The sequence below is a fragment of the Aphanomyces astaci genome, assembly GCF_000520075.1.
Source record: "Aphanomyces astaci strain APO3 unplaced genomic scaffold supercont1.1, whole genome shotgun sequence".
In the NCBI taxonomy this organism is placed as follows: domain Eukaryota; phylum Oomycota; class Saprolegniomycetes; order Saprolegniales; family Verrucalvaceae; genus Aphanomyces; species Aphanomyces astaci.
The window spans coordinates 2,186,145-2,198,960 of record NW_009798264.1 but is presented as its reverse complement, the minus strand read 5'-3'; the positions used below and the strand labels follow the sequence as shown (position 1 = coordinate 2,198,960).

The window sequence follows — 12,816 nt, the reverse complement described above, 5'->3', positions numbered from 1 at the left end:
ACGCTCACTTTGTCCTCCACTAACGTTAAACGAAAGATCCATGGAGCGTCGCCGTTACTACCTTGTAATACAAGGTAGTATCGAGTACTTACTGTTAATGCATTTTGCATTAAGTACTCGAGCGCGATACTGTACGTACCGTTAGCTGGTACGTCACGACATGTACTGTTACGATATGTCGCATCTAACTCATGTGTGTTGCTTGCTCGTCACACCTTCACGGGTATGTAGTCCGTGGACAGACATTAAAATTCGTTGAAATCCTCGTTCAAAATAGCTTTGGAATGCAGTCATAATATGCCTCCCGTCAAAATAAGTAGGATCCAGCATACATGTAGTACTTTTGGAGCTCCGCCAGCCAAGTCAGCGCTTGAACCTCCACCGCCTTAGGCGGTCACAGACGCTATTGAGCTGCCTCTGGGGGGTATTTACTCGACCAAAATGGCACCGTTTGCAGCCAACGACGATCTCAATCGACGGGTGGTGACGAATGCGATTCTCCTGTTATGCTGCAGTCTTGAGCTTGAAAACCTATACTAGTTACACTACATATGCAGTACCATGCGTTCTATCTACTAGAGCATGTGACAGGCAATCCATATCCAACCTGAACGCATGCCCAGTACGTAGTCTGTCTATTCGAGTCGTTACAAGTCGTCCAGAGTACTGCCGAGATCGAGGACGCCCACGACCCGATGCTGCTTGGTACCGTACTTGGCGTGCAATTTCGTGGCAATTTCCACAGAGTCCCCCACCGGGTCTGTCGGAAACTCATTCGTTTGAGTCTGCCATGCCACTTCAAAGTCGTTGATTTGACCGTCGATCTTGGCGTCGTCGGTAGGGATGCCCGCCTCACGAGCATCACACACCGCCTTGAGCCAGACGCGCCATCGGCCGGCGTAGTACTCGCCCACGAGTCCGGCCCACTGCTTGTTGGCGTAGTCGTTCAACGTGCCGACGCCCCACCGCGTGAGCTGGTTGCGCGCTTGGTACTCAAAGTACCCGGCGGTGGCGGGCGTGCCGCGGGCCTTGGCATCTCGGATCCACCGACCCAATAGAAACGCCGTACTTGTGGCCAGAATCGTGTCCATGTCGTGGAGGAGGTCGAGGATTTGGTCTGCTTTCGAGCACACGACAGACGAAGACGTTTTCGGGTTCAGGTACAGCTGCACCAGCTCCGTGTAGTACTCCACCATGACGTTGTTGAGCACTTGGCGCGTCACGTCGACGAGGTCGTGTTGAAAGGCGTCGACTTTGCCCACACTGTCGGCACCCGCCAACACGAGCTCAGTCCACGCCGCCGACACTGCGTCCGAACTCACTCGCTTCGGCAGCAGCAGGTTGCCGTCCACGTCCGTTTCATTCACGGCCAGCTGCCACCGAGGCCGAGTGGTGGCCACCGAGTCCACCAGCCCCTCGTCACGGTACACGGACGTCTTCAAGAACGCCCACGCCTTCGTTGCATGTTCGTTTTCGACGTGGTACCTGCAATATGCACATCAACATCCTATTCTGACGGTGAAACTAGCATGAATAACGTGTGGTACCGTTGGTGGACGTACGCTTGAACCCACTTGTCGAGCGGCATGGGGGTGCTGCGCCACGCCATCTCGAGAGCCAAGTCGTACACGACGTAGTTTTGAAAAATGCCCTCCATGGTCAGCCCCAGACCAATCATATGGCCGTCGCTCGCTGCCAGCGACGTGATCGGGTTGGTTGCAAGCTTGGGCAGGTTCCCGTGGAGCCCCAGATTCCCCCCAAACGTGTGCAGGAGGCAGTAGATCCACGGCTTGCCAAAGTAGTTGGACGTGCGACTCCACACTGGAAACGACTCGGTCCACAGGTCCAGCATTATGAGTCGGTCGTTGGCCACGCCGCCAAGGTACGCTTCGATCTTGTCGTTGGTCCAGAAGTCCTTCATAAAGTAAAACAGCCAGCCCTGCATGATCCACACAGCGTTCGGATCAGCCGCCAACATGCTGTCGATCACGGCCTTGGACGACGCGCGGAGGTACGCTGGGTCGGATGTGTGGGGCAGAAGCTCGTTGTACGTGTCGGTTTGGTACACGGAGGACGTGTACCCGCCGTAGAGCTGCGTTTGCACTTGGATGAACGTGCGCCCAATGTCGAGATATAGCGGATCCGTGGGATCTAGCATGTGGACACACGTGAATTTCTCAGGAAAGTTGGCCCACTGAGACGACTGCCGCACGTTTGCATGGGGATACAGCGTCACCAGCTCCGCGGGGACGTGGCCAGCAAACGCGGGTAGCGCCGGGAGCATGCCGAACTCCTTCATGCGGTCCAAGATTCGCAGTTGGAGGCGGTACTGGTCCTCGATAAAGTCGAGGGGGATGGGCCCGAACGGCCCCCAGCTGTCGCGGACGTTGCCCATGCGCCCCCACGCCTGGAATGCCGCGCCGGCAAAGAAGTGCTGCATGCCAGCAGTCGACACGTTGTACTTCTTGAACGTCTCGAGCCAGATCTTCTCTTGGCCAGTGAACGCCAGCGGCAGGTTGATGCCTTGGAGAGCCATCCAATCGATGTGTTTTGCCCACTGGGGCCAGTCCCACGTCCAAAACGAGTAACTCGTCGTGACCACGTTGAGGTAGTACGTGAACTTGGTGTTCTTTGCGATCGTCACGGCCGAAGGAGGGAGTGGAAGGACGGCGGGAACCACCAGCGCGTGGTTGTCCCAGTCGGCTTGGGTATGGACTACATCTTTCAGGTACTTGTGCAGGGCAAACCCGATAGCTGTAGCGCTTGATCCCGACACTCGGACGCGGCCGTTGTGCTCGTCGAAGGATGATACGTCGTGATCGCGCTCGTCCTTGGCAGTTACCACCACCTCAATCTACATCCGTTAGGATTGTTGGAACGTTTGCAGTCCTTACTTGGGAGTTGTACTGCGGCCCCAACGTTCGCGAGATCAGCCCTTTGATCGCAGGGATCGGATCATGCTCTGGCAGACGGAGATGGGGGTGAGCGTCGACATGGCATAACGCGATTAAGCACAGAACCACCCACAGCGAACATCGGATACCTGGAGACATCGATCGATGCTACGACCGACACAACGGGGCTGGCCAAATATCAAGTGGCTTCTCTAAGATCCTAAAGACATACCATGCGTGCTATTGGTCGAATCTTAGCCAATCACACATCATCTACATCGATTAATTCGATATAACTGGACATAAAAGTTGAAATATTAGCCAATTATAAGTGAGCGTTTGCCAATCAACGAGTAAAACGTCGAATAAGTTTATTCGACGTTCAAAAATTGTTTGCCCGCTTCGTACGTCGATATCATAACTGCACAAGCGGGGGCAACTTTAGCCACCCGTGCACTCAAGCCAATATACAGCCCCCCTAACCACCTACCCATCAGCCAACGTTCCCACATGACGTCACGTACCCACGCCTTCGGTTCGCACTATCTCGTGCATGAGCCGCCATACACGCAGCGGTTTGCCTGTCTCGGCGCTCGATGAAAACGTTTCGATCTGCTGCTTTGTCTTGATTACGTCAAAGGGTTGGGTGGCCACACTTGCAAGTGACCCGGACGTGGCTCCGGCCACAAACGCAATCCCTAGCTGAGTTTGCGCTGGATTGTCGGTGGCTTGCAGGGCTGGCAACGCTGCCAAGCGCTTCTTAAGCAGTTCAAATACACCCCAATACATGGCTGAAAACGGCACATCGCGAGCCAGCGTTGGCACCAGCCCCCGCCACAGCGCGACGAACCCGCCCGCGATGCTGCGCTGGATGACGGCCGCGAAGGAGCCGGCATTAGGCGCGGCTTGCATGCGAATGCGGATGAGTTCGATGGGTGATACGACGGTGGCTGCCACGCAGCGGGCCAAGCTTCCGGAGACAAAGGGCACGGCGTCGGTGTGGTCGGGGTACTTTCGCTTGGCAGCGGCAAGCAACAGATCGTACGACGTGAAGTAAAGCACCGTCGAAGGGACGGCAATTAGAAGCGTAGGCGGCAGACCAGCGTAGAGAGCGCCGATGCCTTCGGACCGAACGATGTGGCTCAGCGCATGCATCGTCCCGCGAAGTTGCACGGGAGTGGGTGTGTGCACGGGACAGGCAATAGGGATCCGCTTGGTGGTGGCGTCGACAAAGAGTTGACTGTTCTGCTTGCAGATCATGTGGTCCATGAGTCCATTGGAAAACTGGAAGTGCGTGCAGTGGCAGTAATTGACCTAAGGACGCGAGGAAGGATAGCGATGACACGGACGTGTGTCGTCGAAGGTTTACCGTGGACGTGTTGGCCGTAACCACGGTGGCTGCAGGACCTTGTGCTTGCAGTCGAGTTTTCGCCACTTCTAACGCTACTCCATCACAAGGATTAGCATTACGAGTGAGCAAGGACTGTGAGGGAAACTCGCAACATACGCGTGACCTAGCATAACAACTACATGAGGTCGACGCGAGATGCATAGGGGAGGTACGTACAAGGAGCGAAGTCAGAAGTGCGCCAACTGAAGCCACGCCAGACTTCTTGATGGACAGCTCCAGCGTCCTGTAGTGATGGCCACGCCCTTCGTCAGCATTCTTCGCTGTCGCCACCATATTGGAATTTGAGTGTTCGACGCTCGTTTTGATTGGCCAGAAAGTATCCTTGAAGCGATTTCGATTAACATTAATCAACGCAATTAACGCAAGATCTGTAGTCATGTTGATAGGTCGCCCATTGCGAATGGAAGTGCATCGTAGGCAGCTTGAAGACGGAGACCCAGTCGACTGTGCCCGTTTGCCGACGCGAATGTCATGGGCGTGAATCCTTCGTCATCGGCTTGCATGTGCTTTCTTTGGAGGCCACCACCACCTTCTGACGTTGCGAGAAGCAGCCACATGCATACGTCCTCGTGACCTTTCATGGCTGCTTTATGCAGTGCACTGTGTCCATTACGGTTCAAAATGGTACAATCTAGTCCATTTTCAACGAGGAACCGCAGGATATCGACGCTTCCCGTCATGGCGCACCACTGGGACGCGTTGCATCCGTACACGTTCAAGCGATGAATGTCGCACCCAGTTTGCCTAATGTAGCATAACACTGGTCAGCATAGTTCAATGCGTGAACTACATACACAAGCCATCGCACAATCCCCATTTGTTGGCCATAAACAGCATAATGGAGTGGCGTTGTGCCATCCAACGTCGCGCTATCCGCGTCCATTTTCACATCGTCGACCAACCACTGGCAAACATGAAGGTGGCCATTTCGCGCGGCCCAATGGAAGGCATTGCGACCGAGTTTGCCTTGCAATGCTGCAGCATCCAACCCCACTTGCTCGTGCAAGTACTTACACATGTCCAAGTGGCCTTCGATCGCTGCCCACAGCATGGCATTGTTTCCATGCAGATCTCGCACACTCCTGGCATCCCATCCTTGCTGGAGAAGCGCCTGAATGGTCTGAACGTCGCCTCGACGAGCTGCGTCCAGTCCTGGCTCCAGAGCTCGTCGGCTGCGCTTGGTTGCTTCTGCCGATTGTGTCCACAGGTGCAAAGTCGAGGCCGGGGCGGTATACACAATCAACTGTGTATTGGTGGCGGCGATTGCGTCATCATGTGCTTGAACGTACGACTGACGGTGACCGATTTCACGGTGCACTCTCAGTCCTTTGGCGCCGTTGAAGTAAAATCCACAGAGTGAGCACGGAAATCTTCCCATAATGGCGTGCCATTCCAAGTGCGCTTTGGTCGTGATTTTAAGCATGCCACGACCGTCGCGGCGAACGTCGGCCACGAGTGGGTGTGTGTTTGACGAAAGGTGTTCGACAAGCGCAGTGGCAAGGTCTGTCACAGTCGCGTATTCCTTGGGATACACAAGACCATACGGAGTTTGGATAGTAGTTCGCAGGGGAGTGTCATGTGGCTGCTTGGTCTCGTGCAGGGCGCGTATGTGTTCCTTGAACACTTGGCTCGCGAAATACACTTGCAGGTCGGCCCCTCGGTCTCGCCCACGAGCTATCAAACTACCGAGTCAGACGACTACTTCAACTACTCCGTCTAACGACGAAGTATTAACCTGTGCACACTTGATTGCGACTGTGCATGTATTGACCGGCGTAATGTTCACCAAGCTGGTAGCGCACGGCATCGGCGACCCATGCATTGAGCTCGTCCATCGTTGTGCCTGAACAATAACCAATCACATATCGCTAATTCCGGGCCAATCCAGCCCCGGCATTTCAAACCATTCCACCAATGAAACCACCAGTATGGGCACAGCCTTGTGCAGTTGCCACCAAGTCCCCAATGGCAACATGGGTACCTCATGTAAGTCATAACCGATCGAACCTGAACAGCGTTGGCCAAGCGCAAGCAGGATTGACTTTGGAGGGGACTTTCCTTCATCGCGTTTATGTACCTCAGTACAGTATCCATGGCGCCATCCCTAGCATTTCATTGGTGGAAGCACAAATGACGGGCCAATCCGACGAGATTGATATTGGTGACAGAGACACGTCATCCCACTGTGAATGTATCTCATTTGTATCGTACGTTTCAGCGTACACTCAATAATATTACTGAATAAAAGCGTACGTATACCGTACATCATACAAGGAATGTACGATTAGAATTGCAGAGGGGCGTCCACAGCTCTCATTTTTGAATACCCCCTCAACACAACATGGTGAAACTCAGCTTGAAGGATGTGGACGTCCAAGGCAAGCGCGTCTTGATGCGTGTGGACTTTAACGTTCCCTTCGACAAGAAAACTGGTGAAATCTCCAACTCCCAACGTGTGGATGCTGCTCTGCCCACGATCCAATTCGCACTCGACAACGGCGCCAAGAGTGTCGTGTTGATGTCCCATCTCGGCCGCCCCGACGGGTCTGCGATCGCCAAGTACTCGTTGAAGCCCGTGGCGGAACTGTTGAAGAAGAAGCTCAACCGAGACATCATCTTCTTGAACGACTCCGTGGGTGCCGAAGTCGAAGCTGCGTGTCAAAACCCTGCGAATGGCTCGGTGATCTTGCTGGAAAACCTGCGCTTTCACGTTGAAGAAGAAGGCAAGGGTAAGGACTTGGACGGCAACAAGATCTCCGCGACCAAGGAACAAGTTGCTGCGTTCCGTGCGAGCTTGAGCAAATTGGGCGATGTGTACGTGAACGACGCGTTCGGCACGGCCCATCGCGCGCACAGCTCCATGGTTGGCTGCGATTTGCCTGTGAAAGCCGCGGGTTTCTTGATGGACAAGGAACTCGTGTACTTTTCCAAGGCTTTGGACGCTCCCGAGCGCCCGTTCTTGTCGATCTTGGGCGGTGCCAAAGTAGCCGACAAGATCCAACTGATCTTGAACATGCTCGACAAGGTGGACGAAATGATTGTGGGCGGCGGCATGGCGTTCACCTTCAAGAAGGTGATCGATCAAATGGAGATTGGTTCGTCTTTGTACGACGAAGAAGGCTCGAAGATCGTCCAGAACATCGTGGCCAAGGCGCAGGAACGCGGCGTGAAGCTCCACTTGCCCGTGGATTTCGTGATTGCCAACAAATTCTCCTCCGACGCCGAAACCCGCGTTGTCGACGACTCGGAAGGCATCCCCCAAGGCTGGTTGGGCTTGGACGTCGGCCCCAAGACCAACGCGATCTTTGCTGCCGCCGTCGCCCGCGCCAAAACGATCGTGTGGAACGGACCCATGGGAGTGTTTGAATTCGATGCATTTGGTACGCGCGAGTGTGTGTGCTTTATTCGATGCGACTTTGCATGTTACTCATCGTCTTGTGTGTGCCTTCTTAGCCCAAGGCACGAAGAACGTCATGGACGCTGTGGTTGCCGCGACCGCGGGCGGTGCCACCACGATCATTGGCGGCGGCGACACGGCCACATGCTGCGTGAAATACGACACCGAAGACAAGGTACGACATGTGTTGTCTTGTAGGTCTTAATCATGCTATTTGATAGGTGAGCCATGTAAGCACCGGCGGGGGAGCCAGCTTGGAGCTGCTGGAAGGCAAGGTGTTGCCCGGCGTGGCGGCGCTGACCGACGTGTAAAGTTGCATATATGAGTGTGCCGAATACAAGGAAATCGCCGTACTTTTAATACATTTATTGCCCTCGTGCTGTGCCTTACTGTATCGTCATGCACACCCAGCGTCAGTTGCTAATCATGTCGTGAAGCAGCATCACCACGTCGTCGTTGTCCCCCATCTCGCCCAAAAATGTGGCGTCCATTGACAACAAGCCCGTCGCTGCCGTGCCAGCTGCGACCCGCCCCCCCTCTGCTTCCCCTGCTGCCCAAGACTGGACCCCCGTCTACGTGGCCGTGGCCGTGGCTGCGTCGGTTCTGGCCGTCGCCGTCGCTGTGTTCCGTAAAAAGTAATCCAAGAATCAATTGTCACAATAAACCTCATGATATGTAGTTTATCTACACTACGTACAGTGTAGTTAGGGGAAGTTCCAAGTAATTTTCAGAAATATTGTTTATGTGTTTACATTCTAAACTGGGGCGTCATGGAGAATGAATCGACACAACCAAATAAAGTACACAAGAATCGGCAGAAGGGTTTAGCCAATCAGGCGTCGAAATAGTGTATGATTTTAATTAGTGTGATACCAATCACCACTCGACACTTTTTTACATACAAAATTCAGTACAAAGAATCTATCGATACATTTGGCGATGCAGGACAAAAGTCCAAATTTTGGGTAAAAGGACAATAGCATGAGCTGTTTGTTTTTCACGATTTAGAGTGAGTTTCGTAATAAATCGCACAAAAAGAGGTAAAAAAGGTAAGAAACTGGTACTTGGAACCAATTTTTCATTTGCTAAAACTATCGACAAGTACTTGGAACAGGCCCTTAGCACCTTACGATGATAGTACATACCAGTACTACGTACTTTAGTATATATTAATATCACCCCTTTAGTGTCTAACGATATACCGAAGAATTGGTGGTTTCATTCGGTGTCCAGTGTGACAAAGTACGTGGTGTTGGTTTGACAATGGGAGTTGTTTGAGTAACACCAGAATGATAACCACCAGACTGTAAATCAATCAATCTCCATCCCTCGTGTCAGGCAGGTTATGGGGTAATGGTACAGTATATACACATCCATATTTGCATTACGGCGGTGGCGTTCGAAAGCCCAACCCGACGGCAAAGATTTCCACCGACTCTGTGCGGGACGATTCCGGTTTGAACGTCTTGACGTCGGTGAAAAACGGTTTCATTTCTTGGCGGAATTGGTCGCCTGCGGGGGATCGAAGGATCTTGGAGACGAAGCGACCACCAGGTTTTAAATATAGCTGGGCCATGCGCAGGGCGTTCTGGCACAGCCGCAGTTGCTCCTCGCTGTCTCGGAAGCCCAGACCAGAGAATGACGGCGCCATGTCACTGAGCACAACGTCGGCCTTCCGCCCATCGAGGAGCACGGAGATCTTCTCACGCACGTCTGGAAGTCGAAAGTCGCCCACAACAACACCCACACCCGGGAAGGCATCGAATGGCAGCAAATCCACTGCCACGACTTGGACACGGGCATCGGATGGCGGATTAACGTTACCCTTGCGGCATTCGTCAATGGCAATCTGATGGAGATGTAAGCGTCAATGAGAGTGCTGACGGATACACACCTGTGTCCACCCGCCTGGGGCCGCTCCGAGATCAATGACGACGTTTCCTTTGCGGATGAGGTCGTACTTCTAGTCATGACAATGTGACAAAATGATGACCTTGGTGGGCGTACCGCATTGAGCTCACGTAGCTTGAAGGCGGCGCGGGACCTGAGACCTTCCCGCTTGGCTTGCTTGACGACATGGTCGTTTTGCTGCCGTGCCAGCCATCGAGCGCTGGACACCGATTTGCCTTTGCGGATTGACGAAAACCACCGCAGCTGCAGCATCCTCACTGGCTGGCCAATGCGCTGGTGAAAAAATATATATCCGGAAATGTCGAAAACTGTAGCCAATGAAACAACACTACAAGTGCAAATCCGGATATGTCCATTGCATCGATCGAAACGTCACTTTCGGTTACATATTAATACTCCAAAGAAAGTATTAATACTACTAGGTACTATTTACTATATTAATAGTATTAATACTACTAGGTACTATTTACTATATTAATAGTATTAATACAGTAGCTACGGCTGCACGTTCACATGTCCATCCTGCTTTGACGATGCTCCGATTATGTCCATTGCGCAAGAGGTAATCGTCGCCAAGACGTTCTTGAGAGGAACGTTCGAAGCCAGGGCCAATGTCTATGTACAAAATCCCCTGAATACATCATACATGTGATGAATAAGAGTGTTGGTTCACTTTGCAGTCTTCGTATTCCGGTTGGACATTCACAACGCGCCCGTTCAAGTACCCAATCTATTTGATTTCAATACTAAGGAGGTTGGCATATTGGTGTTAGATTGGTTACCTTGATAGACGCGATGCCATATTGCGACGGAATGTCCATCTTTTCGCGACGAAGGACGATGCGATCCATGGATTGGCTAGCATGCAAAGGTAATAAGCCCCAGAAGTAAGTGCAGAAAAGACCCACCGTCGAATGCCCAAAGTGGAGGTCTCTTGAAAGATAATGGTGGAGAGGTCGCCAACTTGGTGGGGCTCACAGAGCACACTGCATTTGCATCCAATCAAGACATCACAACTTTGAAAGAAGCGAGTCCTCACCTCATCACCATCGCCGGTCGATTCTTCTTCATCTATGCAACATGTCAACATACGAAAAGGCGAAATTTGCTAACTACTTGAGCGGGTTGGAGCCACACATCGAGCGCTCCCCGCTGCAGCAACAGCCCTTGCACATGCCCAAACAGCTACCACATCAAGGTGAAGCTTGGGAATATGCGAGGGTAGTTGTATAGTTGTACCTGGGGATTCATGTCATCGAGGTTGGTTTCCAAGACAGCGACGTTCTCGATGGTGGCGTCAGTAGGGGCTGCGGTAGTGGAAGAAGGCATGGGCGTCCAGTGCGCATTGACCACCGTAGCGCTCGGGTCCGTCAGAGTCCCGATCACGACGCGAACGATGTTGGCATGGTTCGGAAAGTCCTTGGTGCCAGCACCAGAGCCTGCCACGTAATAGTTTCATTGTTCGTATATCGATGGGTACAGAGTGACGAACCCGATGCCGTCGGAAGAAACGGAGGAGGTTGCCCGAACGTCTTGGCCAGTGCTTTCATGAGACTGGCTCCAGTGGGCGTCACCAACTCACCCACCGCCCTATGACACACTAGTTTGAGGGAATTCCTCGGGCGGAGGGCTTACCCATTGGGGGCAGGACCCATGGGAATGCCGTGGAACAAGCGCAGCGTGGCGGGGGCTGGCACTGGCATGATGCCATGCAAGCATCGAACAAACCCTTTGGAAAACGGAAGGAACGAGCAGTGTACTTGGTCCACGCCCAACAGTTCCAGGGCCAAAACCGACCCGATCGTATCCACGAGGCTGTCGATGGCGCCCACTTCGTGAAAATGCACCTAGTGCGTATATGCAAGTGTAAAATGATATGTTTTAATGGAAAGGTAGGTAGGTAGGTAGGTACCTTGTCCATGGTCGTGCCATGCACAGACGCTTCCGCCTCGGCCAAACAGTGAAATACGCGCTTGCTGTTCTCTTTCACCCAACGAGACAGCCCGCTGCCATCGATCATGTTCGATATGGTCTCGAAATTGCGATGTTCGTGATGATGATCGTTATGATGATGGTGGTGATGATGGTGACCTTGATCCTGGTGTGAATAGTCGTCGTTGTGGTGTTTGTAGGAGTGATCGTGATTCTCTTCGTGGTCGTGGCTGTGGGAGTGATCATGAGAATGGTCATGGCTGTGATCGTGGGAATGACTGTGGCTGCTGTTATCATGGTCATGGTCGTCGTGACGACTCTCGCGTGATGCACCTTTCACTTGAGCAACATCATGCTGGGGTGCTGGCAGTGGATCATGCTGGTGGATAGACGACACGTGGACTTTCGTTGCGGCAATCAAACCCGTGCCTTTCCACACTCGCTCGGTGTAAATGTCCCATTCCCCTCGGATTGCAGAAATCGTCAGCAAGCCTGCTTTGATGGCATCTAATGGAGCGCCCTGGGACATCATGATGAGGCATCTACATAGATGATATATATCTAAAGCGTACCGCGTCGATAAGGCTGGCCAATATCATGTCCCCCGCGGCACCCGCAGAGCAGTCGAAGAACGCGATCTTTCCCATGTTGCCTTTTTTCCTTTTACTCGAAGTAGGTGTCATTCTATTATCCGTACGATATCAAACGAAACAGGTAATTCCGGATAACCCGTAAAGTTGTTCCGGCTTCAATTGTCAGAGGTACAGACAGGACTACGTATGGAAGTCGGCGGCGGCGGCACATCGGGCTTCAAGGACTTCGACGACATATTTGGAGAATGCGAGCCAGAAGACAAACCCACGTCGTTGGCGGACGTTGTTCCATGGGACGTGGAACCCAAACCACCGTCCCTTGTACAAGAAGACGCACATTCGAGCGTGGCGACACCGGTGGGTGATGCGTTCTTGGTGACGTGGGATACGTCAGTAGCAACGATGGAATTCAAGACGTCGGAGTCACTAGACTTCCTGGACATCCCTAGCGAACGCTCCGGCTTTGGAGAGGCACCTCGCGAATCGTTTGCAGACGTTTTAGCCCCCGTCGACAGTTTGACTGAGTTCCTGGACATCGCTAGCGAACGCTCCGGCTTTGGAGAGGCACCTCGCGAATCGTTTGCAGACGTTTTAGCCCCCGTCGACAGTTTGACTGAGTTCCTGGACATCGCTAGCGAACGCTCCGGCTTTGGAGAGGCACCTCGCGAATCGTTTGCA

The 12,816-nt window shown here is 52.9% G+C and overlaps 8 protein-coding genes across 19 annotated transcripts in view; 2 read left to right on the top strand and 6 right to left on the bottom strand.

Moving 5' to 3' along the window:
• Positions 1-453: 453 nt before the first annotated feature.
• H257_00767 lies at positions 454-3,100 on the bottom strand. Of its 2 annotated transcripts, XM_009823613.1 has the most exons (4): positions 3,044-3,100; positions 2,895-2,962; positions 1,548-2,854; positions 454-1,485 (listed from the first exon to the last, which is right to left on the bottom strand). In XM_009823613.1, exons 1-4 carry the CDS (start codon positions 3,051-3,053, stop codon positions 648-650), a joined length of 2,223 nt encoding a protein of 740 aa, XP_009821915.1. In that variant the 5' UTR covers positions 3,054-3,100; the 3' UTR covers positions 454-647. The 2 variants fall into 2 exon arrangements, with proteins under 2 accessions (XP_009821915.1, XP_009821914.1); XM_009823612.1 differs by having other exon boundaries at positions 2,895-3,100.
• An 87-nt stretch (positions 3,101-3,187) lies between these two features.
• Positions 3,188-4,578, bottom strand: H257_00766 (hypothetical protein; the record flags this gene model as incomplete). The annotated part of the gene is made up of 5 exons (XM_009823611.1): positions 3,188-3,372; positions 3,419-4,208; positions 4,264-4,337; positions 4,402-4,408; positions 4,462-4,578. 5 exons carry the CDS (start codon positions 4,576-4,578, stop codon positions 3,266-3,268), a joined length of 1,095 nt encoding a protein of 364 aa, XP_009821913.1. The 3' UTR covers positions 3,188-3,265.
• A 101-nt stretch (positions 4,579-4,679) lies between these two features.
• Positions 4,680-4,985, bottom strand: H257_00765 (hypothetical protein; the record flags this gene model as incomplete). Its single annotated transcript, XM_009823610.1, has 1 exon — positions 4,680-4,985. The coding sequence occupies one exon, from the start codon at positions 4,983-4,985 to the stop codon at positions 4,680-4,682; it is 306 nt and encodes a 101-aa protein (XP_009821912.1).
• A 35-nt stretch (positions 4,986-5,020) lies between these two features.
• Positions 5,021-6,404, bottom strand: H257_00764 (hypothetical protein; the record flags this gene model as incomplete). Its single annotated transcript, XM_009823609.1, has 2 exons — positions 6,041-6,404; positions 5,021-5,979 (listed from the first exon to the last, which is right to left on the bottom strand). The coding sequence occupies exons 1-2, from the start codon at positions 6,138-6,140 to the stop codon at positions 5,021-5,023; spliced, it is 1,059 nt and encodes a 352-aa protein (XP_009821911.1). The 5' UTR covers positions 6,141-6,404.
• Positions 6,405-6,622: 218 nt separating this feature from the next.
• On the top strand, positions 6,623-8,371 carry H257_00763. 2 transcript variants are annotated; one of them, XM_009823607.1, is made up of 4 exons: positions 6,623-7,685; positions 7,759-7,877; positions 7,924-8,009; positions 8,143-8,371. In XM_009823607.1, exons 1-4 carry the CDS (start codon positions 6,647-6,649, stop codon positions 8,339-8,341), a joined length of 1,443 nt encoding a protein of 480 aa, XP_009821909.1. In that variant the 5' UTR covers positions 6,623-6,646; the 3' UTR covers positions 8,342-8,371. The 2 variants fall into 2 exon arrangements, with proteins under 2 accessions (XP_009821909.1, XP_009821910.1); XM_009823608.1 differs by having other exon boundaries at positions 7,924-8,371.
• Positions 8,372-9,001: 630 nt separating this feature from the next.
• On the bottom strand, positions 9,002-9,870 carry H257_00762 (ribosomal RNA large subunit methyltransferase J). The gene is made up of 3 exons (XM_009823606.1): positions 9,710-9,870; positions 9,597-9,665; positions 9,002-9,551 (listed from the first exon to the last, which is right to left on the bottom strand). The coding sequence occupies exons 1-3, from the start codon at positions 9,863-9,865 to the stop codon at positions 9,087-9,089; spliced, it is 690 nt and encodes a 229-aa protein (XP_009821908.1). The 5' UTR covers positions 9,866-9,870; the 3' UTR covers positions 9,002-9,086.
• A 196-nt stretch (positions 9,871-10,066) lies between these two features.
• On the bottom strand, positions 10,067-12,217 carry H257_00761 (hypothetical protein). 10 transcript variants are annotated; one of them, XM_009823596.1, is made up of 11 exons: positions 12,118-12,217; positions 11,526-12,065; positions 11,249-11,460; positions 11,106-11,203; positions 10,853-11,052; positions 10,730-10,798; positions 10,653-10,684; positions 10,522-10,599; positions 10,396-10,471; positions 10,287-10,343; positions 10,067-10,228 (listed from the first exon to the last, which is right to left on the bottom strand). In XM_009823596.1, exons 1-11 carry the CDS (start codon positions 12,190-12,192, stop codon positions 10,109-10,111), a joined length of 1,557 nt encoding a protein of 518 aa, XP_009821898.1. In that variant the 5' UTR covers positions 12,193-12,217; the 3' UTR covers positions 10,067-10,108. The 10 variants fall into 10 exon arrangements, with proteins under 10 accessions (XP_009821898.1, XP_009821902.1, XP_009821900.1 ...); XM_009823600.1 differs by having other exon boundaries at positions 10,396-10,599; XM_009823598.1 differs by having other exon boundaries at positions 10,067-10,343.
• Positions 12,218-12,307: 90 nt separating this feature from the next.
• Positions 12,308-12,816, top strand: part of H257_00760 (hypothetical protein) — a 4,919-nt gene continuing 4,410 nt past the window's right edge. The window contains exon 1 of the mRNA XM_009823595.1: positions 12,308-12,809. Coding sequence (XP_009821897.1) covers positions 12,325-12,809 — 485 coding nt within the window. The 5' untranslated portion in view covers positions 12,308-12,324. The remainder of the gene's footprint in view (positions 12,810-12,816) is intronic.

Coding starts and splice junctions, on each gene's coding strand:
- H257_00767 (XM_009823612.1), bottom strand. CDS start 3,053: ATGTCTCCAGGTATCCGATGTTCGCTGTGGGTGGTTCTGTGCTTAATC. Junction 2,855..2,894: donor GGCCGCAGTACAACTCCCAA/GTAAGGACTGCA, acceptor TAACGGATGTAG/ATTGAGGTGGTGGTAACTGC. Junction 1,486..1,547: donor CAAGCGTACGTCCACCAACG/GTACCACACGTT, acceptor TGCATATTGCAG/GTACCACGTCGAAAACGAAC.
- H257_00761 (XM_009823596.1), bottom strand. CDS start 12,192: ATGGGAAAGATCGCGTTCTTCGACTGCTCTGCGGGTGCCGCGGGGGAC. Junction 11,204..11,248: donor ATGGGTCCTGCCCCCAATGG/GTAAGCCCTCCG, acceptor AGTGTGTCATAG/GGCGGTGGGTGAGTTGGTGA. Junction 10,685..10,729: donor TGTGGCTCCAACCCGCTCAA/GTAGTTAGCAAA, acceptor CATGTTGCATAG/ATGAAGAAGAATCGACCGGC.
- H257_00763 (XM_009823607.1), top strand. CDS start 6,647: ATGGTGAAACTCAGCTTGAAGGATGTGGACGTCCAAGGCAAGCGCGTC. Junction 7,686..7,758: donor GTTTGAATTCGATGCATTTG/GTACGCGCGAGT, acceptor GTGCCTTCTTAG/CCCAAGGCACGAAGAACGTC. Junction 8,010..8,142: donor GTGGCGGCGCTGACCGACGT/GTAAAGTTGCAT, acceptor GTCGTGAAGCAG/CATCACCACGTCGTCGTTGT.
- H257_00762 (XM_009823606.1), bottom strand. CDS start 9,865: ATGCTGCAGCTGCGGTGGTTTTCGTCAATCCGCAAAGGCAAATCGGTG. Junction 9,666..9,709: donor AGCTACGTGAGCTCAATGCG/GTACGCCCACCA, acceptor TGTCATGACTAG/AAGTACGACCTCATCCGCAA. Junction 9,552..9,596: donor CCCCAGGCGGGTGGACACAG/GTGTGTATCCGT, acceptor CATCTCCATCAG/ATTGCCATTGACGAATGCCG.